The sequence below is a fragment of the Coturnix japonica genome, chromosome 1, assembly GCF_054131305.1.
Source record: "Coturnix japonica strain WE chromosome 1, WE-NBRP24, whole genome shotgun sequence".
Lineage (NCBI taxonomy): Eukaryota > Metazoa > Chordata > Aves > Galliformes > Phasianidae > Coturnix > Coturnix japonica.
Genome location: NC_140663.1, coordinates 5484176 through 5510074, shown reverse-complemented (window position 1 = coordinate 5510074; position 25899 = coordinate 5484176). Strand labels below are relative to the sequence as shown.

The 25899-nt window shown below is 40.9% G+C and overlaps 2 protein-coding genes and 1 long non-coding RNA gene across 5 annotated transcripts in view; 2 read left to right on the top strand and 1 right to left on the bottom strand.

Moving 5' to 3' along the window:
- CDC123 (cell division cycle 123) overlaps positions 1 to 14839 on the bottom strand; it is a 33602-nt gene extending 18763 nt beyond the window's left edge. Inside the window, exons 1-7 of the mRNA XM_015870198.3 lie at positions 14716 to 14839; positions 13748 to 13819; positions 12114 to 12168; positions 11375 to 11407; positions 7723 to 7818; positions 6909 to 7015; positions 1357 to 1405 (exon numbers count right to left, since the gene is read on the bottom strand). Coding sequence (XP_015725684.2) covers positions 1357 to 1405; positions 6909 to 7015; positions 7723 to 7818; positions 11375 to 11407; positions 12114 to 12168; positions 13748 to 13819; positions 14716 to 14789 — 486 coding nt within the window. The 5' untranslated portion in view covers positions 14790 to 14839. The remainder of the gene's footprint in view (positions 1 to 1356; positions 1406 to 6908; positions 7016 to 7722; positions 7819 to 11374; positions 11408 to 12113; positions 12169 to 13747; positions 13820 to 14715) is intronic.
- Positions 14840 to 14872: 33 nt separating this feature from the next.
- Positions 14873 to 16771, top strand: LOC146762255 (uncharacterized). Its single transcript, XR_014933018.1, has 3 exons — positions 14873 to 14941; positions 15704 to 15775; positions 16364 to 16771. It is a non-coding gene; the product is annotated as an uncharacterized LOC146762255 (long non-coding RNA).
- A 1263-nt stretch (positions 16772 to 18034) lies between these two features.
- Positions 18035 to 25380, top strand: NUDT5 (nudix hydrolase 5). Of its 3 annotated transcripts, none has more exons than XR_014933014.1 (9): positions 18035 to 18137; positions 20715 to 20782; positions 21867 to 21919; positions 22599 to 22706; positions 23120 to 23215; positions 23562 to 23663; positions 24050 to 24100; positions 24733 to 24786; positions 25039 to 25380. XR_014933014.1 is itself a non-coding variant. In XM_085512180.1 (9 exons), the coding sequence occupies exons 1-9, from the start codon at positions 18075 to 18077 to the stop codon at positions 25146 to 25148; spliced, it is 693 nt and encodes a 230-aa protein (XP_085368306.1). In that variant the 5' UTR covers positions 18035 to 18074; the 3' UTR covers positions 25149 to 25380. The 3 variants fall into 3 exon arrangements, 2 of the variants coding, with proteins under 2 accessions (XP_085368306.1, XP_085368307.1); XM_085512180.1 differs by having other exon boundaries at positions 24050 to 24088; XM_085512181.1 differs by having other exon boundaries at positions 24050 to 24093.
- The last annotated feature ends 519 nt before the right edge of the window (positions 25381 to 25899 follow it).

Below are 25899 nucleotides of genomic sequence, written 5' to 3'. Positions count from 1 at the left end.
AAGTTGCAAGTTGAAGGAAGAAAGTTCAGACTGGTCACAGGAAGAAACTTTTTTACCACAAGGACAGTCCAGCATCTCGTAGCCCCCTCAGTGGGGTGGAACAGCCTCCAGTCACTGAGGTTTTCATGACCACATTTGACAGCACATCACACAACCCAATTTTATCTCACAGCTTACCTGGCTCTGAGCACAAGAATGAACTAGAGAACCAAGGAGGCCCCTTCATACCTTAGTTATCCTGTGCTCTTCCATTATGTACAGAATTTAAACATGAAATTATTTATGTAACAACTTCTAAGTTCCATTAATGATAAAGCGTGGAAAGCAGAAAACCCCACTGTACAACACAATAAATCTGCCACAGAGTTGGCAAGAAGCTGCTCTCTAGTCAAAAGAGCTGATGGGTAGAATTAAATTGAACCAGATCAACCCCTATTGTGCCATACGCCCAAGCAGAATACTGTTTTGCCTCTGAAAGCACAAACTGGTTAAAATAAGGACACAGGAACAATATAGTAACTAAACTATTATCGTGAATAGGAGAGAATGCCTGGTAATTAAAACATATCTCCAACACAGTCCCTGCTTTTCCTAAATTGAAGCATTCAGATGCATCCATTCTTTCATGGGTCTCAGCTACTGCTTGTGGGCACTGGAAACTCCCAGCACTATTAACTGCAGTATAAAAAAACCAAATCAGTAACCAAAGGTGATGTTCCAAACTACAATGCAAACATGAGAAACTCTTCTGTATCTTTAAAGCCCATCAAAATAGTGCTTCAAAACAGCACTCATGCACTTTCCTAAAGCCCTTTTAATCGCAAAGGATGATGACAAAAGCTGTATTTACATAAAAATGATTAGAGACATAACTAGATGCTATCATAAAACTGACAGTACCACCAGAACTGTTTAACCCAATATCTGAGTGGCTAACTAAACATTTTAATGCAGCAGAAAGCATATCTAGTGAGATAATATAGACCATTTCAGTTCTTATTAATGAGCTACAAACCCCAGCCACTACAGCTAGCTTCCCTTAGTAACTTCAGCCGTGATGTTCCCAAGAAGCATGTTATAGGGAACATATGACTCTTGGCTATTGAGCTTCACCTTCCTGGCAAAACTAGACAGACAATAAAAGAAAGCTGCAAGGAAGATTCACGCATCTGAACTTCAGCTTGGCTCTGACCCACAGCTAAATGAACACCTAATGGCCTCCAGTTCTTAACCACACTTCCCAAGCAACACAAAACAAACTAAAAATTATGTTTGGGCACATACTCAAGCACAAGTGGCCGCCTGCCCACATATAATTCACTTAAGTTCACCTAGAAATCATACAGAAAGTCTTACCTCATAGTTTAAGGAAGGATCAGGGGAGTCATCAGTGCAGTGAATAAACCTGGAAAAGTCACAGGCATCAAAATATGCTTTTAGATATAAGATTCTACCTATAGTGAGGAAAAATAACCCTAAAATGGTCATTCCAAAACCACAGCTAAATTACCTCTAAGACAGATAAAGCAGGCGATTTCAGTCTGTTAAAGACAAAACAAAACTACTTTTCACAATTATAAACAGTCTTTTTTTCTTTTTGATGTAGTTTGGAAGAGCCTAAATTTGGACAGGAACTTGGCTAAAATGTGAGTGCTTATTCAACACTGAGTCTTTTGCTTGAATCAACAGTGCTGCTCCTTTTGTCTTTATTGATATGTAGGCATAACTGGATTCTCAAGCACAAAATGAACATTAAAAGCACTAGGGAAAACATGCTGCAATGAAACTTGAAGAGATTGTTAACCTTAACTTCCCAAACCAGATAACTGAGACACATCACAGTGCCCTGCAGCAGTTCAGGATTACTTTCATTTCTGTGAACAGGAGATGCAAAGCAGCGCTACTCAACACTACTGATCCCACAGCGTGGTGTTTTGCTAAATTAAGAGCCTTAAGAAATACTCTCAGAAATCTCCTGAGAGTGAAAATGAACAAAACCACTTCCATAACTGCAAGCAGATGTCGAGGTTTTGTCCCTTGTGAGCAGCTCACTGTGTGCCACCATCCAGGAACTACCAAGAACAGAGACAGCGATCCAAGACAATTTCTACATATAAAATATATGCGATTATACCACAAGTTTTGATAATTCCCTTTGAAAGTTACATGAATTTTTGCAAGAGAACATGTATCACCCATCCAAACACACTTCCTGACCTTACTGGCAACAAACTACTTTAATGCTCAGAACTGTGCAAAGAGTCACTACTGAGCAACAGTCTCAAATGGCAACATTTCTCTTGTCTCCTTTTGGCACTGGACTTAAGCAATCCAGAAGTGTAACATCTCTCCCCTAAGCACTGTAAGATGTGGCTGCTCAATGCCTTCACTGTTTGTAAGCAAAGCATCACACTGCCCAACCTTCAATGTGAGGCTAAGGGCTCTCCTAAGAGCTTTCTCAGTACACTGCCAGAAGAAATAAATTTTTAGTTTAGGCTTTAATATTCACCACAAAGAGAAGAGAATGCTCTTCAAAAGTAATCAGAGACCACATATCTGTAAGCCTATGTAAACAGATAGCAGCTACAGTCCATCTTCCCAGCAATTTCAAATCTGTCAAGGCAATAGAAACACTCCTAAGGGCTTGCAGTTTTGCTGTCCTCAAAATTCCCCCCACTGCAATCATATCTGCTTACCGTGCTCAAGAAAATATTCCCCACACACCAAAATAACCATAAACAACAGATGAAAAGGCAGATGAAGCCTAACTCACAGTGTTCCACAGTCCCTGCACATTAGGACCTGCATTACCTTGCAGAGGTATTTTTATATTTTAGATTGAGGTATCTGTAATCTGCTCCATTTCAATTAGATACAGCCTTTTCCAGCTGTCAAAAAGCAGTCTTATAAAAAGTCAGAACTATCCCTTGCTCAGCATTCAGATATTTTGGGTGAAGGGGGCAGTTATTTTCTGTTCTTCTTTATTTCTTAGCAACTTGTTCCAGCATTAACTGTCTGGACAGCTGAATTCACCCATTACACAGAGCCTTTCCAACACAAGAGGCAGAAGGATAAGCAGGATTTCTTTCAACTCCTTCGTCTTCAGGTTTGGAGGTAACTGACAGAGCATCAGAGAGACGTGAGGACCACAAAATTGAAAGATACACCAGCTTCCTCTTCTGAAACCTCTGGAAATTAGCATTTTAAATACTAGTAAGCGAGAAGGAATTAAACTCTACCATTTACTGACCTTGTGGTGTGGTCAACAGCTTGTTTACAGATTTATGCTTAGATATCAACAAGAGAAGGATCAAGGGCTTTGCTTAAGTAGCAAATGCACGTCAATCTCCAAATGCACACACCTGACAACAGCACACACTACATGAAGCTGCTGTGCAGTTCAGCGTGCAACACTGAGAAAAATGACTTAAGAAGGTCTGTAAAATCTCCAGTGCCCATCCTGCTATGGGAACAATGAACAGAGATTATTATCCACAGAATAAACAGTTGCCAACATGAGAACTGCAAGAATCACTTTGTACCAGACGGTTCGGCTGACGTCTCATAGTTTAATTTAAAACCTTAATAAAAAAAGAAAAATCAAAGATATATTTCTAGCACCAAGAAATATTCAGCTCCAAGGACTACAAGCTATAAGGAAATACACACACTACTGAAAGAGAATCTCGTAGCACCTGCACTGCACATTCCTAGGGAAAAAACAGGCACGTGAGTTAAACCTCAAGAAAAGAAAGTATCAAAGGCCTCATATTTCATATCACCTCACGTGGAATTGTTTATTAGATTATAGGTTATATTCAAGTCTTAAGCAACAGGTACTGACCTTACAAAAAAAGGCACCCTGACTGCCAAGTCACTTCTTCATGAGCCAATGCTGCCTCCTATGTTCCATCAGGAGAACACAGGCTGTTATCCCATGTCAGAAAAAAAGCTTTACAACTTCTTACTAAAAAGAAAAACACTTCCTAGTCGAACAAATCAAGTTTAGTGTCAGCAGAGTCACATCTGACGCTCCTTGAGTCAAGCATTTTGTTACTCATAAGTGATCACTTTCACAAGTATCCAGTTTTGGTCAACAAGAGAACCCTGTGATCCCACTGGAAGGTGTTTCACCTGCTCCTGCCTGGGCCAAAGGGTAATACCTGCCAAGAACAGCTTTAGCATGAGGTTGCTTTTGACCAAGGCTGAACTTCAGATATCTGATTTCATCTCTACTGATGGTTGTTTAATAACTGCAAGAATGCTGCGAGGTTCAACATCCCAACAGTGACATCTGCAGATCTAAAATGCTCAGCACTGCACTGCAGAATCATAGGAACCACCTCCAAAGTTCAACAAAATCCCCAAAGTTTATATTCTGCTTGTTAGTGACAACAAGCTTATCTTTGAAAGGGCATTACTCCATCATTAAAACTATTGCTACTGTTTATAGCAGCCCAAACATTCTAATAATTAGCAAGAAAGCTACGTGCTAGTTGTACACTTTCTGCTCAAAAGAGGTGTGTTAATCGTTAACAGAAATCCCAGTTAGGGAGGGATTTCTTCTGTCACATAACCACAACATAAGTTCTTGAAAGCCTACATTAAAAACTGGAAAGTTAAGGATCACACCACCCGCAAGTTTTCTGTGAACTCAGCAAAGTAAAATGTAGTGCTTACTTGAAGCAGAAACAATGACTACGTTAACGAGAACGTTGCTCTGAAGTGTTTGCTAATTTATGGCTGTTCCAAGAGGAAAGTTAACTCATTCTGAGCTTTTAAACCAAACAAGTGTCAACATGATGAGAGAATCCAAACATTTAAATAGTCAAAGCTTATCTAGTCACACTCAGTGTATCTGCAGTAAGGCCGTATTGTTCATGGTTTGTGTCGAGGTACTGCATAGGTGAAATATTCCCAGATCTAGAGACAGTTAAGGATTGCAGCAAGGGCATTTTCCTGACCTGAACAACAGATATCAGAGAGCAGACAGGAAACGAGAGAGGAAAGAGGTAGAGGAAAGTGCTTTAAGTCCCATATCACTGACAATGCTACGTCTAGAAACAGATCTTCAACTTAGTCTTCTCTGTGCCACAACCCAGGAAGTGTACTTTTAAATTAACACCACCGAATAGGAAAAAAAGAGTAAACAAAAATCTCAGTTGTTAATTATGCAGGCCAAGAAGGTTTTAGATCACACTGAATATTAATGGAAAAAACAGAAATATAGCACTTCTATCCCTTCTCCTCGCTCTGATCAGCCCTTCCAAGGTTTTAGATATATTATGTTTTCAATTTTCGTTTGTTCAGCACTTCAGTTCTTTTGCCAACTTTACTTTCTGCTTGCTAAGGACTGGGGAGCTGGCAGCTTATCAATCGCATAATTAAGCCCACCTCTGTAACTCAGCAATAATTTCTGTGTCCAAATGGGGACATTTTGTATTAATAACTTGGCAATTTAGATATATCATGCGTAAACTGGGCAATAATTTGTTCTTTATTCGAGCACAACACATTCACAGGATACACAGAAACCAAAGTGCTTTTACACGTGATGTTCATCTTGTGTTGTAAGGACCATTTCCACTCAAATTCACAGACTTTATAGGAAGGGAAATAAACACAGTGCTTCTCAAATGAAACTTCACCTTCACCTTGGGATTAGGTAACTATCTGACAAACACATCATGAGGTTGGTTTACGTACCATTACCCAATTGTGCCCCCCATTTTAGCACCCTGGAAGAGGAGTGCAAATGGACTGAACTGGTACAACCTGAGGTACTGCTTTTCTATTGGAGGTCACTTCTCCCCAAGCAGTATCAGTAAACGAGAACATACCCGCTACGGGCTGCTCAGCCAACACTGCTTTTAGTCTGGTGTGAATCTAAGGTGAAATTACTGATGGCTCAAGTTAACACCCATGCTGTGAAATTTCACAATACAGGAAATAGAATGCATTCACTGCCTCCTCTGTAAGTCAGGGCTGTCTGCCAAGGGCAAGGTGAACAGCTGAGGCACTAACCTGGCCTGATACAAGATAACAACCCTGAGAGAAAATGCACCAATTGCAATCCCAGTGAAGGTAGCCAAGCCAATGCATTCTACCATATAAATGGCATAACCTAAAAGCACAAGACTGCACACACACACAAACCTAGTTGCCACAGTGCGCAGTGCTTTCTAAACAACTGACTGTGTCCCAGACAGTTTGTTCCAAGGGTTACCATGCCAAACAGCCTGGCCTCCCAGCAGTGGAAATCATGAACAGCTCCTCAGTAAGGCACCAGGGAAACACTGAGCACTCAGCTCTGAAATGCAGATGGCATCTCTCTTATCACTTCCATTCTCTATGATCCCAGAACTTCAAATCCTCAGTGCTTCCAACTGTTTCCCCAGTCTAATATCCTTTTAAAACTATCTTATCACTCCAACATCTTCTCCGCTCTTTCCCATTCTCCTCCTCTCCACCTCATACTGTTATAGGTTAGATGTAACATCAAACCTAGTATCAGACTTGGACTGACAGCACTGCTAGCACTCCATAAATGCAGAGATAAGGATGAGGATGTTGTTACCTATTCATTATTTCAAATGCACCAACAGATCACAGGGGAAAAAAGTGCTATTGGAGTTACAGGAACAAAAAGGAAGGCAGCAGTTGCACTGCATTAATACAAATGGTTTCGTGTTTCATTTCAAAGAACATTTCAAAGAACAACTAGTTACTGTACTTGAGATTTACTTGATTCACAGCTTTTAAATGTGAACATGAACACTTATGAATACTCCTCATATACTTACTGTTACACTTCAGTAAAGAGCAACATCTTTCCAAGGTACTGAAAAACTACCCTCTGTGGGTTTGAGGTTTTTTATGACTAGGTAAGACTGCTAGAATCTACTTACGGCTGCGTGAGGTCACGAGTAATGAAGTCTGAACTTTTGAAGAGGAGGAAAATGTCACTTAGAGCTTTACATTTCAGAGAGCTATTCATTGCTATCCAGTAAGCATCCTACACAGGGGAAAAAGAAAGGATTATCCAAAAATGCAGCTTTTCTAACAGAGTAACACAAGGCATTGATCTATCTGAATGAAACATTATGCAACAGTTGACACACACACAGAAAATGATTTCTGGATTTTGAGGAAAGCTTCATCAGCTGTTAGCATAGAATAGTTAGGTCTATTATGAATAAGCTGCTGAATGTAGACCAAATCTATTCAAAAACAGAGTGTCTACCTCACTTCTTCCAAGCACTTTCCTGGAATGCTTGAATACTAATTTCCCTTGAGAATATAATACAGAATCACTTAGGGGCACCCATTCTTAAGGTCTATTTAGAGCACCTAACAATAACCTGAGGGAAATGTATTGCTTTTTAAAAATAAGGAAAAATGATCATTTTTCTTTTTATCCCATCTAAGGTTTTCAACTGATATCCTGAAAGAAGAGAGTATGACCACCACAGTCTTACCTAGAGCAAAGATAACTAAATGTTATACAAGGAAGACAGTGCTATCTCGCATTGGGCTCACCAAACAACACACCACTGAGCTCTAATTCACCAGAACAGTTTGCTGTATCAAACTAAACTGCTATCATTTATCACTCTCTTCCTTATCGGGCTCACTAGTCTGCTAAATTTTCCAATGCATTAAGATAAACCAAAATTCTGTGTGATAGCATCTGTTACAAGTCTTAGGAGTCAGCATTCTTACCCTTGGAGCACTCCAGTTCAGCTTAGGAAAAACACTGCCGCCCAAGGAACTTATGGCTTCTTCAACTTTGGCTGTAAACTCTGGGAACTCTGGTGCCTGAAGAAGGGACAAGAACAAGAAAAGGAAAATAATACATGTAATTAATGCACAATGAAAAATAGTTTGTTCAGAATTAAATACCAACTAAAAAAGTAGTAAGAGAGCAACAGTAAAAAAATAACTTGCAGACAGCTTGAGTGACAGCTCACTCAACTTTTGGTTTCGTAAAGTGTTTATGGAAATACTTTGAATGAAGTCTTTAAAGTAGCTTAACAATACAAGCCAACTTGCATCAAAACACAGGACATGCTGCAAAGATCCATGCTGGAACAGAAAACTTTGACTTATGAAGAATATTGCAAAAACAGTACACATAAGATAGGAGAAAAAAAGGCCAAGAAGCTATAAAACTCCACTCCTAATGTGGTGCAGTAAAAAAAAAATCTGACTGCTGACCTTTAAAATAATAGGAAAATATCTGTATGTATTGCAGGCACTTTAAAGATGTACAGGTCTAAAGCCAACACTTTAGATTTCTACATATTTCTACCTATATCTGCAAATGCAACCCAGAGGTAACTCCTACGCTAAAGCCAACTGAGATGAGGGGAGGAGGGGAGTAAACTCTTGGAAAGGGCTGACAATAGCAGGACAAGGGGAAATGGTTTTAAGTTAAAAGAGGGAAGATTTAAGTTGGATGTTAGGGGAAAGTTCTTCACTAGGAGAGTGGTTAGGCCCTGGAACAGGCTGCCCAGGGAGGTTGTGGATGCCCCGTCCTTGGAAGTGTTCAGGACCAAGTTGGACGGGGCCCTGGGCAACCTGATCTAGTAAATGTGTATGTTTGGTGGCCCTGCCAGGCAGGGGGGTTGGAACTACATGATCCTTGAGGTCCCTTCCAACCCGGGTCATTCTGTGATTCTGTGAGATCTGAAACAACAAAGCCCTCACAACCATAAAAGTGATCATAAAAACTTTATACGTTGCTGTATATCCTTCCTGCAGTCCCTCACAAAGTGCATAAGCTTTAAATAAATCAAAAAAGGTAAGAGGTACAGCAACCTAAGCTGAGCTTCAGACAACCCTATCTTTCCTTAGTACATTATCTGGTCTCTGTGGGAAACCACACTCGAAAAACTGAAATAAGCAGTTCTTTTATTTCACTTTTAGAGCTCCAGTCAATAATAAGGAAGGGGGAAAAAAGCATTTCAGTAAGAAGTAAAACTCCTCATGCAGTGCATTCTGTTCTCCTCCTGTTCTGATGGGACCACATATGTAATGCCAGTACATATAAAACTCACTGAGAAAATGTTGCTATCATCTCCTTTGATTAATACAAGTGAAAATACATTACACAAAAGAACAGCTCTAAGGCAGCATAAATAAGCTAAACTCTAATGCTGATCAAATTCTGGATGTTGGATATTTTTAAACACTAAGTTATATAATCCTAAATTCTAATTCTTCCTTCAGAATATAGAAGGGGCAAGGGAAACTAGTTCTACCTTAAGACTCAGGTAGGGCAGCAAACAGAAATATAACTACAACTCATCTCACAGCTCCCTGACAATAAAAGCAAAGGAGAAATCAATCATAATCCAGGATTTATCATTAGTGTAATGTAATGCTATAATGGAATGATAATAGCAGAGTGGCAAAGTCTTTGGCTACAGCAAATGAGAATAAGCCCAAATGCAGCAGGCACAGACACAGAAATGAAGGAAAAGAGCTGCTTACCTTTGGAAGGCATCAGGGAGGCAGGGATCTCCAGCAAAAGATGCCCTCACTTCCACTGCCAACCCTTAAATGAGGACTGGGAAGGAGTAGATCCTGGCCCTTCCAGTCCCTTAAGTGCACTGCCTGTACCAGAGCTCCCCTGGGTTGGCCTTGCCTTCCCACCAGGAGGTTTTGCTTTTTCAGGCTGTGATTATTTCCACTGCCATTAGGAAAACAGAGTGCCCTAAAATGCAGAAATCTCCAGCCTCCCCTGCTTTTCTTTATACATCACAGTTCCTAATGTCCCCCTGTTCAGCTTCCACACTGCTGCTCAATCCATCCCTATGTTCTGCAGTAACCCCACGTGCAGCTCCCAGCTTCGTGCTTTCTAGACAGGCTGTTTCTCCATTCTTTTCATCACTGCCAGAGCGGTAACATGCATTACTTGGGAGCATAGGAGACTACTCCCATTCACTCTTAATCCTCAGAACAGCCCTTAGTTTGCAAATAGAGGAAGCATATTTGTTATGATGTCTGCAGAGTGATCAACTCCTCCCAAACTTACCAGAAGGTACAGGGCACACTGTGAATTTCTACTTTAGAGCTTTTGGTGTATTTTCGTTGGAAATAGCCACAGGCACAACCCTCACCCATAATCAAGTATTTTCAGAGTTTCAAGGTTGATGAAGACAAAGCCCAGCCAGTCTGATCAAAAGCCACATTGTAAGCTTGAAGTTCTCTTCTTCCTCTACCTGTTTTGCTGCTAAGTATGATATCCTATGGAATGGAATATACCTTATGACAGTTTAGGTCAGCTTTCCTCACTCTGTCCCTTTTTCTATGCTTTCCAACAATTAGGCTGGGATTGGAGCAAAAGATGAGGACATAGTCAATGGAAGGACCATGATTCCTTCCATCATGGTCCTTGAAATGAGGAAGCCTTGATGCTATGCAAGGACTGCCCAACAACACTCAAAATGTTTGTGTGTTATAAATACTGTCTTAGACACAAATCCAAAACACAGCACCATATGGGCAGCTCTGAAGACAGCAAACTACATCCCAGCCAATCACAGTAGAGCTGGAGGTATAGAGCTGAAATCCACACACAGTACTCAACTCCTTATGTGGCTAAACTGAAATCACTTGGCCTGTAGCCTTCCAGTGGATTTAATACATCTTAGGATGTATTTTCATATGGTGCTGTACACTATAATAAACATTAGGGAGCAACAGGACTGAAGTAGCAGTAACAATAGCAGACAAGTGGAGCAGCTGTATTAAATCTGACAACAGCAAGGCAATAGCAATTGGGGAAGACTAACTGGTATCCATCGTGAGATGGTTTAGTGGGCACGGTCATGATGAGCTGATGGTTGAACTAGATGACCTCTGTGGTCTTCTCCAACCTTAATAAGTCTATGATCCTGATTCTAAGCTGGACACAGCACAGAGAGAGCATGAAAACAGGAAAAAGGAGACACAAGGCAATAGAAAGCAAGGTGCTTAGGGGCAATAATGGCAATGGTATAAGAGAAGAGCTGTGAAAACTGAGCTGCAGGGACTTCATTTCTTCCGCATTCAGTTCAATTAAGTAATTGGAAGATATTCAAAGTAGTGAAAATAAAAGGCAGCTATATTTAGACTAATCCTCCAGTTCATTTCCTATATTCTAAAAGCATGTGATTGTTGGGAATGAAGAAAAGAAGCACTTTATTTTTAGTTAAATAAAACTAAGCTAGCAGAACATTTTTAAGGTTGCAGATACCTACACTGCCATCTAGTGAGAAGAAAAATGTTAACTACAGCAGATACCAATAACTGGCCACGAGTTTCTATCACAAGGCTCAGAAAGAATATTGCTTAAAGACCCACATGCTGGGATTTTAGAGGACCTTACCTTAAGTGTTGCAGTATTCTCATCATCTGACCACTGTTAAGAATAAGAATAAACCCAGGGTTAATGGTTACCCGTGATGTCATTTATAACTTATGAGAACATCCGAATCTATACAGCTTATTACAATGTGGACAAAGCATTACCTTGATTCTTCTTCACAACTATATGCCCATCCTCTAATTATTACAATTATGAATTAAGACAGGAAATATTGTGTACATTCAACAAAAGTACCATTGTGAAGTACAAATAAGAGACAACACCTATATAAGATGATTGCGATTCATACGCAAGACTTGGACAATACAAAACTCTGTGGAGTCTTTCCTACCTAAACCTTGTCTTTGCCTCCCACACTTCTATCATTAAGGCTTGTGAAGTACTTAGAGAATACACTCTATGAGGAGGGACTGATGGAACGGGGCTGTTTAGTCTGGGGAAAAGGAGGCTGAGGGGAGACCTTATTGCCATTATCTATACTTATTCTATTATCTTACAGCATTCCCTAGTCATTATTAGAAACGTAATTAACAAGAAGTATGTGATAGAGCACAGAAACACTTTAAACTTTTTTTTTTGATGTCACAGTATAGATAATGATGTTGGTAAACTTTTTCCAAGGCAAATATCATGTGATTATTATTTTGGTATCGTACCACCTTCACTTGTAAAGCATATAGAAATGGTTACATATCAACATCAAGTCTCTAAAGGAAAAACAAAGTGAGGTTTTACTGACCTGTATTTCCTCTGCATCATCACTCCCCTCTGATATTTGAGTTGGTGGATCTTCTCTAAGACAAAAAATGAGCAGAGAAAAAAAACAAATAAGCACCGGAGTTTGAATTGACTGTATGTATTATAATTCCATAGCAACTACCAGCTGTTGATCTCAGAATCCTTTCCTAAGAAGATTAAGCCTCAAAACCCCAACAGAAACAAAATGGAGCAAACCAGTACAGAAAAACGGACAGGACTTGCACCTTGTCCAAAACACTTGAATTCTTTCCAATGAAGAAATCACGTTCTGCTCTGAAAACACCATAACCCAAGCTTTTCCACACCCTATTAGTCATTCTTTTTGATCTTTTCTGTACATGTAGATGTGTTTCTAATGCTGACCTATATACTATTGGTTCTGAAAACAAAACATCCTCACAGAAGACCCTGCAAGTGGTTACACAGTCATAAGCTTCTTCCTGGAAAGTTACTTTTTCTACACAGATGAGATTTGCTGTTGTACACACCAGCAGCTCTGGGAGAAAGCACCTGAGTTCAAACATTCCCTTGAAATTTGAAGTGACTTTCGAAGCTTTTTAGTCCATATGACTGAGTGGTCTTTAAGGCAGAAGAACAAGAAGGCAGCAAGTCAGCAGAGCAATCTGGTTAAGTTCCAATCTCTGCAGTTAAGTGCTGCTAGCAAAAATTCAATCCTTCAACAAGCCACATTTCTGCAGTACATTCCTAAATGCACTTTCACAAGGATCAAACTGTCCATTCAGCTTTTGAGATCTAAAGCTCAGATCAGAGGCTCATCGAGGCTTACAATTCACATCAGCCTTGACTGTAAGAAGATCACATCGACTTTTAGCACTTCTAGTTAAGAACGTTCAACTCAAGAGAAAAATGAGTTTTCAAGAGGGAATTTTATACTGGAATTGTCTTAGTATAACTAATGTCAATTATACAGATGTCCATTATTCCACTGAGATTCCAAACCTGTTCATGCAGCACAGCTGTGAACTCAAACCCTCTGTTTCAGCTTTTCTGAAGCCTGATCACAGATTAAATGGCTGTTATTAAATAAGTTACAAAGTTCTGCAGAAGGAGGCAACATCACTTCTCATCCAAAATGGTTTTAAAAACAATTCCCACTTTTCATCTTTACAAGGTGTTTAAACAGCTTCAATTCTGTGTAAACTGGTTCCTGAGAAAATAGACACAACTCCCTTATATTCATAGTCTAATTGGTTGCTCTGTGATAGACAAACTCCTCTGAGTCTGGTTACCAACAAGACCTAAGCATGCAATAATCATCTTATAAGGGAGTCATATGGTGAGATTCTAAGCTGAAAACAAATAAAGCCTGGCTTCGTAACAATTGCTTTTCATAGGCACCCATCTCACCCTTTACTCAGAATGTTAGCACAGTTATATAGGCAGTGCATTCAGCCTCATCATACGCACTGATTATAGACAAGAAAAGTTTGCGCACAGTTTGTGCACACACGTTCATACAGTACAAGGATTACTGCAGTGAGACTGGCCAACATCATAAAATGAATTAAGTAAGTTACAATAAGTGAACACAAATATCACTGTGACAACAAAATAGCATTAATACTTGCACGGTGGACAGCAAACACTCTTTACCTTCCAGAAACAACAAGCGTTCCATCATCCAGCAAATATTCTTTCACATTCTCTGGTAGAGGAAGTATAACACTAGGAAAAATAAATAAATAAAGATTTATTTGCCTATCTCAATGTAGTGCTCCGAATATCACAGAATCCTTTGAGTTGGAAGGGATCCCCAGATGCCACCCAGTCCAACTCCCCTGCAATGAACAGGAACACCTACAGCAGGACCACGTTGCCCAGAGCCCCCATCCAGCCTGACTCTGAAAGACTTTTTCTTTACATTCAAACTAAATCTCCTCTCTTTAAGCTCGAAGCCATTTCCCCTTGTTCTGTCATCACAGACCCTGCTAAAGAGTCTGTTCCCTTCTTTCTTACAGCCCCCCTTTAGAGGTCACCTCGCAGCCTTCTCTTCTTCATGCTGAACAGCCCCAGCTCTCTCAGCCTGTCCTCATAGGAGAGGTGTTCCATGCCTTGGATTATTTTGGTGGCCCTTCTCTGGATGCAGTCCAGCACATCCATGTCTCTCCTGTACTGAGGACTCCCCATCTGGATGCAGTACTTCAGGTGAGGCTTCACCAGCACAGAGCAGAGGGGCAGGATCACCTTGCCCTGCTGGCCATGCTTCTTTTGATGCAACCCAGGATACAGCTGGTTTTCTGCTCATATCCAGCTTCCCATCCTCCAGCACCCCAATTCCTTTTTGATAGGGCCGAGCTCCATCCTTCCATCCCCCAGTTTGTACTGTCAGGGTGTGCAAGGCTGAACCTCGTGGGGTTCAGCTGGGCCATGCTCCATCCTGCCCAGGTCTCTGTGAATGGCATCCCATCCCTCTGCCGTGTAAACATACGAGAATCATAGACTGGCCTGTGTTGGATCTCTGGTACAAACCCCGGCTCCTGAGGCTGAATCCCTGCCACCCAGCCCTGCCTCCTCAGCCCCAAACCCCCGAGAGCCCCAACCCACCCCACGCAGCCCCTCACCTGCGGATGGTGACGGCTCGGAACAGCGGGTACCACACAGAGAACTGACAATGCACCACTTGCTCCTTCTTCATCCTCTCTCACAGCACAACCCCTCTCCTTCCCTCACCGCTCCGGAAGCTCCAGCTTTAACCCCGGAACCTCCTCATCCTCTCCCGGAGCCGCCCGGGCCTTTACCGGCTGTGCACAGTCCCGCCCCGCTCCGCCTCGGCCGCCGCCGTTCCCTGTAAGCCCTGTGCCCACACAAAGCCAACCTGTTATTTCTCACTGCTTTCCTTAAACCTGAGGCTGTCTTTAGACTCTTCTAACCCACTTCTGCTTGTACAAACTTGCTTTTTTGATCTCCATTTATTTATCTTTTTTTACTCTGTAGGACGAGAGCCAGATAGTTGTCCCTGTTTTATTTAGCCCTGAGTGGTGTTCAGCAGCCATCCGTACAGATAAATAGCAGAAATAAAGCGTTTCTCAGCTAGAAGCTGATTGATTTTGCTGCTGGGGAGGTATTGCTGTGACACAAACCAGTGGGTAAAAGGCACTTTGGTCACATTAGTGATGCCTACCTCGTGTGCTGATGGATTTGTGGCTCATAACCAGCCCATCGTGGCATGGGTTGGAAGGGAGATGCAGGATGGTGTTGGATCACCTGAATCCAAGCCCTGCTGTGGGTTGGTTGAAAGGTAATCCATCTATTGGGACGTGGATAGGCCCCAGGAGCTTGGCTACTCTGTAAGCTGATTTACAAGCCACAACTGGGAGGCACTCAGTAAGGGAACAAGTAATAATGAGAGTAAAGTTCTATGTTTCATAGACAGTATGGTCTGAATTTGAGCCCCACGTGACGTGAGTGGAACAAGTAGCACAGTTTGCCAGCGGTAAGCTATTAAAGTCATCAACAAAGGTAGAAATGGGCCAAACTTCTGTAATTTGTAGTTTGAATATGATTGATTCGTGCTAAGGAATTAATTATTCCTTAATTTGTCCGCTGCAGAGAAGAACAAGCTGCGTTGAAAAGAGCTGCTGGCATGAGATAAGGTCTGTGGATGTATTTGTAATTGATATAGTAAGTATGAATGCAGTTATACTAAGCATTAATAACGCTGCATGGGGTGGGGGGGGAGATTTTGGATACAGTTGTGGTCATCTATGTTTGAGAGGGTGATACACTGATGCTGGCAAGTCAGTGTACTGTGATGAAGAACGGAATGGGATTTCCTTTGGGAGGAGACTAAGAGAGGAAGACTTATTCAGTCTGCTAAAAGCAGAGTGATATGGTTCATACCATATCATGTATGGTTCATATCATGTACTGCTGTATGTGTTTGGTGGAAACCTTGATATTGCATGTTAGAGTCACGGCAGGATAACATGGTTATTGCCCAGCCACATCTCTTAAACCTTACGTGAGGGAGGGCTTGAGACACTGTGGCTTAAGAACAAATGAGTAACAGCTCACTGTGAACTAATATAAGACAGACATTGTAAGAAAGGGAGGCCGTAGAACAGCTTTTCATAGTAGTAGTAAGGTAGAAAAGCTACATCGTTTTAAGCTTTGTTTGTCTAAGAAAGGTTCATGTTATGTTTTTGAAATGACAGAATTGGATTCAGTTAGTCAAGCCGATGTAGATTCATGCTTATCAATGTCTTGCAGATGAGCAGAAACCCAGAGTTGCAGGCCACAATCTACTCAGGCAGATGCATGCACCCAAACACCTCCCAATGAACAGAGGAGCCATCCAGACCTTTGACTGAGGGGTTGCAGTGACATTGGTGCAAGTGTGCCAAGCTTTCTTTGGAGCAAGTGGCCACGTTGTGAGAGGAAATCACCCAGCAGCGTAGTATCCAGGAATCTGAGAGAGACTGACTGTGCAGTGACACTGGCAGACTGACAGCCCTGCCTTAAGTCTATGCAAGGGAAAGAAGCTAAGCCAGCTTCCATCCATAAGGAGACAGACTACAGTAACAGGCAAGATAAGGGAGACTGGACTCATTTCTGCTCAGAGCAGAACAGGCTCTGGGACTGGCAAAAGCAGAGATGGCCAGTAACAGTCAAGACCAAGGAGGAAAGGACAACCACAGAGATGCCATCCAGACATGTAGAGATGAGATCAGGAAATCCAAGGCACAGATGGAACTGAGTCTGGTTAGGGATAATGATAAACAACAAGAAGCGATTCTGTAGGTACACTGGTCAGAAGAGAAAGGTCCAGAAGAGCGTACTCCCTCTGCTAAATGAGAAAGGGGTGCTGAGAACAGTGGACAAGGAGAAGGCTGAGGTTCTCAATGGTTCTTTGCCTCACTTTTCACTGGCAGACAGGCTTCCCATGTCTTTCATGTCTCTGAACCCACAGGTGAGATCAGGGGGAGCAAAATCCCTCCCACTGCAAGAGAAGAGCAAGTCCAAGACCGCCTGATGAGACTGAATGTGTACAAGCCTTTGAGGCCTGATGACATACAGCTCAGTGTCCCGAAATAACTGGCTGATGTGGTTGCCAAGCCACTCTCCATCATAATCAAAAAGTCAGGACTGCCAGGTGAATTCCACAGTGACTGGAAAAAGGGAAACAACACTCCAATAGATTTAAGGAAGGGAGAAAGGAAGACCTGGGAAAATACAGGCTAGTGACCCTACCCTGTGTATAGGAAGATCATGGAGCAGGTGATAACCTCCTGGAAGTTATGTTAAGGCTCATGCAAGATGAGGAGGTGATCTGGTGGCCTTCTAAGATGGAGTGATGGCATCAGTGGACAAAGTAGGAGCAACTGGTGTCATTTTCCTGGACTTGTGCTAGGACTTTGATAAGGTTCTATACAATATCCTTATCTCTGTGATGGAAAGATTGGTGGTTAATACAGTGGGTGAAGAACTGGTTGGATCCTTGTAGCCAGAGGGTCGTGGTTAATGCCTCTATGTCCAAGTGGAGGTCGGTGACAAGTGGTGTCCAGCACAGGTCTGTTTTGGGACTAGTACTCTTCAACATCCTCATCAATTATACAGATAGTGGGATTGAACGTACCCTCAGAAAATTTGCTGATGACACCAAGCTGAGTGGTGTAGTTCACAACATAGAAGGTGGATCAACTGAGGGGTAGCCTGGTATCTTCCAGTACAGCTATGATAGGACTTTTACCAACTATGGAAGTCAGGGCTTTGATCCAGACTTCCTTTGAATCAATCAGGTGGAGCTGAAAATGTGAAATGCACATGCTGTCACATGTTGCTGACTTTCTCTAGCGAGTTTCGTTTGTTAATTTAGAAGGCAGAAATGAACCTTTTAACTTTACTCTGAAAGCAAATATTGACTTTGCTTTACAGAAGACTGGACTTTGCACAGGAGGAGAAAAGCCTGACGTTCCTGAAAATGGCAGCTGAGACATCCACAGAAGTTCCAAAAACTGCTAAGCAATTCGTCCTTAAAGAAGAGGTACAACACGTTTGGTTTTGACACGTTGTATTGCTAAATAACAGCTATTTGAGACTGATCAAGGTACTTGTGAGTGCAGAATAAGGAATGTGATAGATGCTAAAGGTTTTTACAGTGTGTTCAGAGGAAGTGCTTCTTCCTGAAGGTCACAGAGTTTTCAGGTATTTTTAAGCTTCTGGGGTTTTTTTTTCCTGATTTTACAGTTGTTTCTTGTATTTTCTGTTCAGGCTGTTACCAACGTTAAGAAATAATGCTGATATTTGTAGAAATGGGTGGGTTGTGAAAATGAGCCTTGTTATCTGTTCCTCTAAGATGAGCCGCAGAGAGTTGCCTTAAACTTTAGAACGATACCTTCGATACCTTCCTTTACATTTTCTGGAAGGATTTGAATTGAGATGATTGATTTTCTATAGGTGCTGTTAAGGAGATAGTAAGATGTTCTGAAAATATGGTACTTGCACCTTACCTTCACTGAATCAGAAGGGAATTCAGAGGTCATTCTGTGTGCTTATTAGAAGCGTTTTGACCTTTCATTACCAATTTTTGTTAGGCCTTACAACATGCTTTGTTTCAGGTCACATATTAATTTTATGCTTTTTTTATTATTATAATTTATCATACCTCTTTTTTTTCCCTAATATTGCGTTCTTCAGAGTCATTCAGAAGTTTGCTACTAGGTCTTATGTACTCAAAATGATTTATCTCTTCCAATAATTTTCTGGGCTGTCCTGAGGGGAATGTTTACCATGCATTTGCCAGTCACCCCTATACTTGAAGTGTTTCTGTACATCTTCAGCATCTGAATGATTTGATGGCAGAGTATCTTGCATGAAAGTAGCTGCTGATCTTCCACCTGCTTCTGGGAAGCCACAGTCAAAACTGTGAGCAAAAGATGACATTCTTTGCCCACCAAAGTAATAGGCGAAGCAATAAATACAGCTTATTCTAAAACTGAGTATGGCTCATAGAACATGGAAAGTGCCATTAAGCCATAGATAAAGCATTTTGCAAAGTAAGAGTTATGCTTGTAGGCCATCTCCTAAAGGGTTTTAATTGTGCACCCAACAGTATGGGTGACAGTGAAATATTATATTTCTTCTAGAGGCACCTATCAGCTTTCAGGTTTCTCACCCTGAAGACGTTTAGCAGGAACGGCTTTACCTGACTCCAGGAGATTGTAGAACACTGCCCATGTCAACATTTATGCTGCATGTCCTATAATACTTTTCAATTGTTTCTCCACAACAGCAGAGGACAAAAGAGTAGCTGATTAAAAACACAACACTTTGACACTGTTTTGTACACATAAAATCTACATTTTTTCCTTTGGTTGTCCTTTTGGAGCTTGGCTGTGTGATTTCTTACAGCCAGTCCTTTCTTTTTCCTGTCAGACTCCAGAATCTGATTTCAGCTATTTTCCCCTTTCTGCTTAGCAAATAGTAACTTGGTGATGGGGCCGTGATCTGTCAGTTCCGCTGAGTGCTTCAGCATTATGAAGCCATAACAAATAGTTCTTTGTGTTTTCTGCAGTGCTTAACAAAATTCATTAATACAAAATATTTGTCTTTATTGTTTGTTTAACTTAAGTATATGGACAGCCAACAGGATACGATTTTCATCTCTGTCAGATAAGAGAATGTGCTTCAATACTGCAGTGATTTAGGAGCTGTTTAAAATATACCCCAATGCTTCCAAACAGAACTACTTCTCATACCTATAACAGACATAGTAAACTTCCTGCTATGTGGCCACAGATCCATTAGAAAAAAAGCCCTTTTGAGAACATGCATCTCCCTTCTTCACTTCTTGCTAACTGGAAATAACACTTTTCAAAACAAAAGTAGCTCCCTCTATGTAAAATACCTGTGTCCACATTTACAACCATAGAGATGCTGTTGATATTTCAAATGCCTATGACAAAAGTTGTTCTGAAGAACATATTTTAAGCATTACATGAGTTTACTCAGCTCCATTATAATGTACTGGATATCTGAGTAACTCCTGGTTTCCATTCTGCACTCGGCTGATGCTACACTGTGTGTCTGTACCCTGGTTACAGCTGCATCACGTTCTACTTTTCACTTTTTATTATTCTTTTGATTGATGAACCTCTCAATTTAGGTTCATGGCTACACATGTCCTGTTTGCTTTTTGTCCTGCACTAGAGGGTGGTGACACACCTACCACATGAACAGCCTCAGGGTCTTAATCCTTTGCTACAATTTAATGTTGTGAGGTTGTTGTTTGTTGTTGTTTCCCAGAACCTCTCTTCCCCTTGCTGATACATCTTCCATTGCTATCAGCAATGTTTCTAATTAGACAATAGGAATTCACTGAAACGTGGCTAAAAGTTGAATGAAGTTACTTGGATTATTTTCTATTCCAATTCAAGAACTTGGCATAAATGCTTTTTCCCTGACAGTTACAGAAAGTTGTTAAGTGTTCTTGCATATATTCTGATGCTGAGATTTTATTTCCAAAAGAGTTATAATGAAGTTGTGTTTTCTCTCTCCCTAAACCCAAGTACCTTTGAGGTTAATCTTATAATTTATTTTAAAAATAACACTTTATTTTTAGGTAATCGTAGAAAGGAAATGGTTGAAGCTTGAGGAAACAACTTACACTGATGCCTTTGGTAAAACCAGGTAATCATCCTTCTGGATTCTCTTCAGATTCCTGTAACGTTCCCAGTTGTGTGGGCCTGCCAGAATATGAGCCCTACAAGCCCAACACATGACACAATATTTATTGCGCAGTTCCTTTATAGTTCATTCTGTTCAGAGAAAGAAGTCCTTCTCTAGCAGGCATGCTAGCATGTGGGATCATATTTGGCTCCTGAATCTTATGAGGACTCATTAGACCTTCATTTACCTTGCATTTCCAGTTCCTTATACAGATGCTGTACAGAAGCATGTTCTAGCAATGCAAATAGACAGATGATCAGTGAATCTGTCCTTTGGCTTTTCTGGTTCCACATTAAGGGCTTCGTTTTCACTGCTGATGGTGCAGGACCTTGCATACTACTGAAAACTTACTGCTTTCTTGTATGTTATCAGGCCTGTCTAGTTCATTTGTATGCCTTATTTATCTAGATGTGACATAGCTTTACTTTACCACCCCTTAATGTATTACATTCCACATTGATTGCTTTCTCCAGTGCCTCCCAATTTATCAGCAAAGTATCCTTTTAAAGACTGGAGCTTTTGTGAAAGGATTTTTATAGCTGATGGCTTTTTGGATTTTATTCATTCCATGGCTTATTTTGAGAGAAAAGTTCATCTTTCTTTTCTGTGTAAGTGAGCCATGAGTTCACAATGACATTACAAATTGTATAAAAGCAGGACAAAAGAATGAATGTGGTCTTTTTTCAATACTAACAAAATCTGTCATGTTAAATACATAAACTGCTCCATCTTGCACATTCCCAGGGTCATTTTATATGATGTGTTCTGTGACAATCACTGACATCTTTCCCTGACATTTAGTGAGCCCAAGCAATCACCAGGTATCTATTTTCTCTCTCATTTAAGGATGCAAAATGAAATTCTATCAGACATCTTACATGGCCAAAACAGGACAGGGGTTACCTATAGCCAGCTGTTTTCTTGCTGGGCCTCAATGAACAATGGCATGTTTTGCTTTCTAATTACAACTGCAAGGGTAGAAGACAACTTACAAAACATGACTATTTTTAATCTATCAACTTGTTGTTTTCTCTATACTGAACAGAACTTGGGAAACTGTAAAGCGTGTTGGCAAGAAAAAGAGTGTTTCAGCTGATGGTAAGACTGTGCTGACTTTTGTTTGTTAGCATCTTTTCTTGTGACAGTTCTGATAAACTCATGGTGCAGTCTGAGAGCAAATATGTTGGTGAATAGACAGCTCAGCAGGGCTTGCAGGGTAAGCCATAGCAAGTGTGCTCTCTTGAAATACTGACTGGAGAGCTGAGCAATCAGAACTTTGCTGCTAGGACTGTTTACCCAAGATGGCTGTATTCACTTTATGGGAACTGCAAAGATGTGATGGATGCCCTGGTGTTTATCAGCTCACAGACTCATGAATTGGGTTTGCTGTGGGGGCTTAGTATACAGTATTCTTCAGGCAAAAGATGGAGGTAAATCAGACATGAAAGGAGCGTAGGAAGGGGTTCTGTCTGGTGGTTTCCAGTTAGTGTCTGCAGGTGGAACAGTGCTTCCCAAGCTATTTGGGGGATAAGATTCAGTCTTGTTTAGATTTCCTTCTAGTTGGCTGAAGTATTCTGAGGATCCCATTTTGGGCTTTTATCTCTGATCATGCACAGTACAAAGAGTTTAAATTCACAATTCAGGACTACAGAGCAGTGATCTAACTGTTTGCCACCCTAATGCTGGTGTCCTTAGGTTAATTCCTGGATCTAGCACTCAATGTTCACTTTGTTATACTCAAACAGTCCGTACTTACAGCTTCTGTCACTGCTCCTAGGTGTGGCAGTGATAGCTGTACTACAGAGAACTCTCCACTATGACTGCATCGTCCTAGTGAAACAGTTCAGGCCTCCAATTAATGGCTACTGCTTGGAATTTCCTGCAGGTAAGTGATGGAAACAGAACTATTTAGAACTATTTGATAGTGAAGCATACAAAGGGAATGCAGTTCATTTTAGGAGATTGGAGGCATTGTGCACAAGTTTGGTAAAAGAATATTGCATTTCGCTCCTCTCCTGTTATCTGTAAGAGCCACAGCACTCATCTTCTTTCCCTCGTGAGAATATTAATACCATCTTATGGGAAGAGAGCACAGTGCTGTAGCCAGTCAGTTGAAGATCATCAGCTATTGTGGCTCCAGGAATTTGAATCCTTCCTAAAGCCTCAGTTTCTTCCTATGTAAAAGTAGGGCAACGAGGACATTTCACCTCACTTGCAAAGCTGGATTTGATCGCAGGATGGATACTGTGGGTAAGTGCTAACTGTTAAGTTGTTCTTGTGTTATTATTTATCTCACAGGCCTCATTGAGGAAAATGAGACTGCAGAAAGTGCCGCATTGCGAGAGCTGGAGGAAGAAACTGGCTACAAAGGGGAAGTTGTTGAGTGTACTCCAGGTCTGTGCTTTTCTTTTTTTTCTTTCCATCCCAAAGCCAATTCTCTCTGATGGATGATACAAAACACTCTAAATTAAAGGAAAAAAACTACACAGAAAACTCTACAGTAATTAACAGAGTTGTATCCCATGGCTGTACCAATGAGACTTTGTTCTTTGATGAATCAGTTGCTGAGCTCCTGTTAAAGGTACAGGACTAAAGGTTGACATTTACAGGGAAAAGTGTTGCTATTGATTATGATCCTTTACATAAAACTTGTGATCTGGATGGAAGTTATTTTGCGAAATGGTGAGGTGCCTGGCCTCTGCTACTGAAAAACAAACATCTAATGTTTGCTTCTTTTCAGCCCTCTGCTTGGACCCAGGTGTGTCAAACAGCACAACACACATCGTGAGTGTTACCATCAATGGAGACGATGCCGAGAATACAAGACCTAAGCAAAAGCTTGGTGAGTCCTGTACCATTTAGATGGAAATTCTTTGAAGATAACAGAACATGTTTAATAGAACTACACATACCACCACATTCTTCTCTTCCATCCTTGATGATTTAGTCTCTGTAAATAAAGTCTTCAATTCATACCCTGCAGCACAGGGAAGCAGACCCATGTTTATTTGCTAAATTCACAGGGAATGCCTAGATGTTAAATCTCAAGTATCAGCTTATCCACAGCAAGAAATTTAGATGCTAAACTTCAGTGAGTGACAAAAGATTTTCTTAGTTGTGACTTGACCCTGGAAGTAACTATGATGTCATTCACAGTCCGGTAACAAAATGCTTCTTAGTTGTAAATGTATTTCAAAACCCTCATGTTGTTGTTTTTGTTTCTTACAGATGATGGAGGTATGTCACGTAGCTGCGTTCCCAGTAACAGTAAGGTCAAGTGTATGTTTTACTTAGAAAATGCCAGTTAAAACTGTGGGGTTTTAGGGCTTGGTTAATCTCTTGACCCAAATCAAACATGCTGTTTGATCAAAGACTGTCTATGGCCTGGACATGAAAATTCCTATCACTGTATTACAACAGAGGCACCATTATCTCAAGAAATATGAACCCAATCCTCAACAGCCATAACTCAAGCCTTGAAAAGCAAGTAATTCAAAGCAGGCAGGTGTAAGCTAATATATTCACCCATAGCAAACCTTTTTTTCTTTAGAAACTGTGCTGTTCTGGTCTTCAAATGCATCTGAAATCCCTTACTGTGCCAGTTCAGGCAGACAAGGGTCCAATTTGACAGATTCTCTATTCTGAGAAGAAAGTCCTTTTAGAAGGGTTCTCAGTTTCCACAGCTGCCAGACTTTTTCCCAGTTTCTTTCTAACAAATCTGTTAATGATCCCAGTCACTGCCTTCCTTCAGGCATTGAGCCTTTTTATGGTACATAGAGGTCCACAGCTTTTAGATGTTGATGAGCATTAAGTTAGTTGTTTTCCTCCCATAGGTTGTAAGGTCACTGAGATAGGCATCCTCTACTGTTCACTGCTTTAGAGACGTTTAACATTTTCTTCTTCTTGCCTAGAATTTGTGGAAGTTATTTCACTTCCAAAGAACGACTTACTGCAAAGAATTGATGGTAAGAGCTTTCTGTCACATTAAATGCACTAATGTGAGCTTCAAGTAACCATTAGCATCTCTTCTCATAGCTCTTCACAATTCTGTATCTTAAACAAAAAGCTGCAGGAGACTTGGTCCTATGACAGAATTACCGGTGGCCTGAGTTTGCGTGAATAATTCCATGGTTCACTTTAATAATGGACATAGAAGTTTGTGGAAAGCTGTAACTGCATCTCATACTTTGTTTTTCTTCTTTTCCCTTGCCTTTCAGAACTAGTAGCAGAAGAGCACATTGCAGTGGATGCCAGGGTTTATACTTACGCACTGGCCCTGAAGCGTGCAACAGAGAAACCGCTCCAAGTTCCTTTCATGAAGTTCTAAAACTTCACAGTAATAAACACTGCTGAGAATCCTCCAGTCCAGATGGCCTAGAAGTGCAACTCTTCTTGTAATAAAGGATCCTTACTTGTAGAGTAAAAAGAAAAACAATACTTGTAGGAATGATTCTGATATTTTTACCTGGAATTAACTGACAGAAAGCATTTCTTGTAACTGTTTTAGCCTATCTAGCCTCGACAGAATAATCAAAATTAAAATGCTGCTTAATTTTCAAGATGACTCATTTCTGATTATTCATCCCTAAGTTGATATTTCAATATAAGGAAGATGCTTAAGCAACTGTGTTTGATGCAGTAGCAACACCTGTTCAAAATGAGGCAGAAAACAGGAAGACCATGCTATGCATTTATGCCAAATTAAGTGGTAAGAGAAAATGAATTCGCTGGATCCAAGCATTGCTTAACGTAAGAAACACAGAATCTGACAACAATGGTGATGGTAAGAAAACATAAACTGGTGCAAGCTAGAATGGTGTAGGAGCCAGGTAAGTGATGCTGTTTAAGGTATGGGATTAGTAGAAAAGCCTTGCAGTTCAGCTCCCTTGGGCATATGCACACAGCTAGGCTGCACTGCAGTTCAATCCAATCACTTCTATGTAAATCACCTTTTAAATTCAGATCAGCTTTCAGCAGCCTTAGTTATACTACAAGAGAAAGGGAAAACAGGAGAGAAGCCTTCCAGACCAACCTCACTAACAGAGCGTGTTAGAAACTACTGCATGTGAATCATGGAT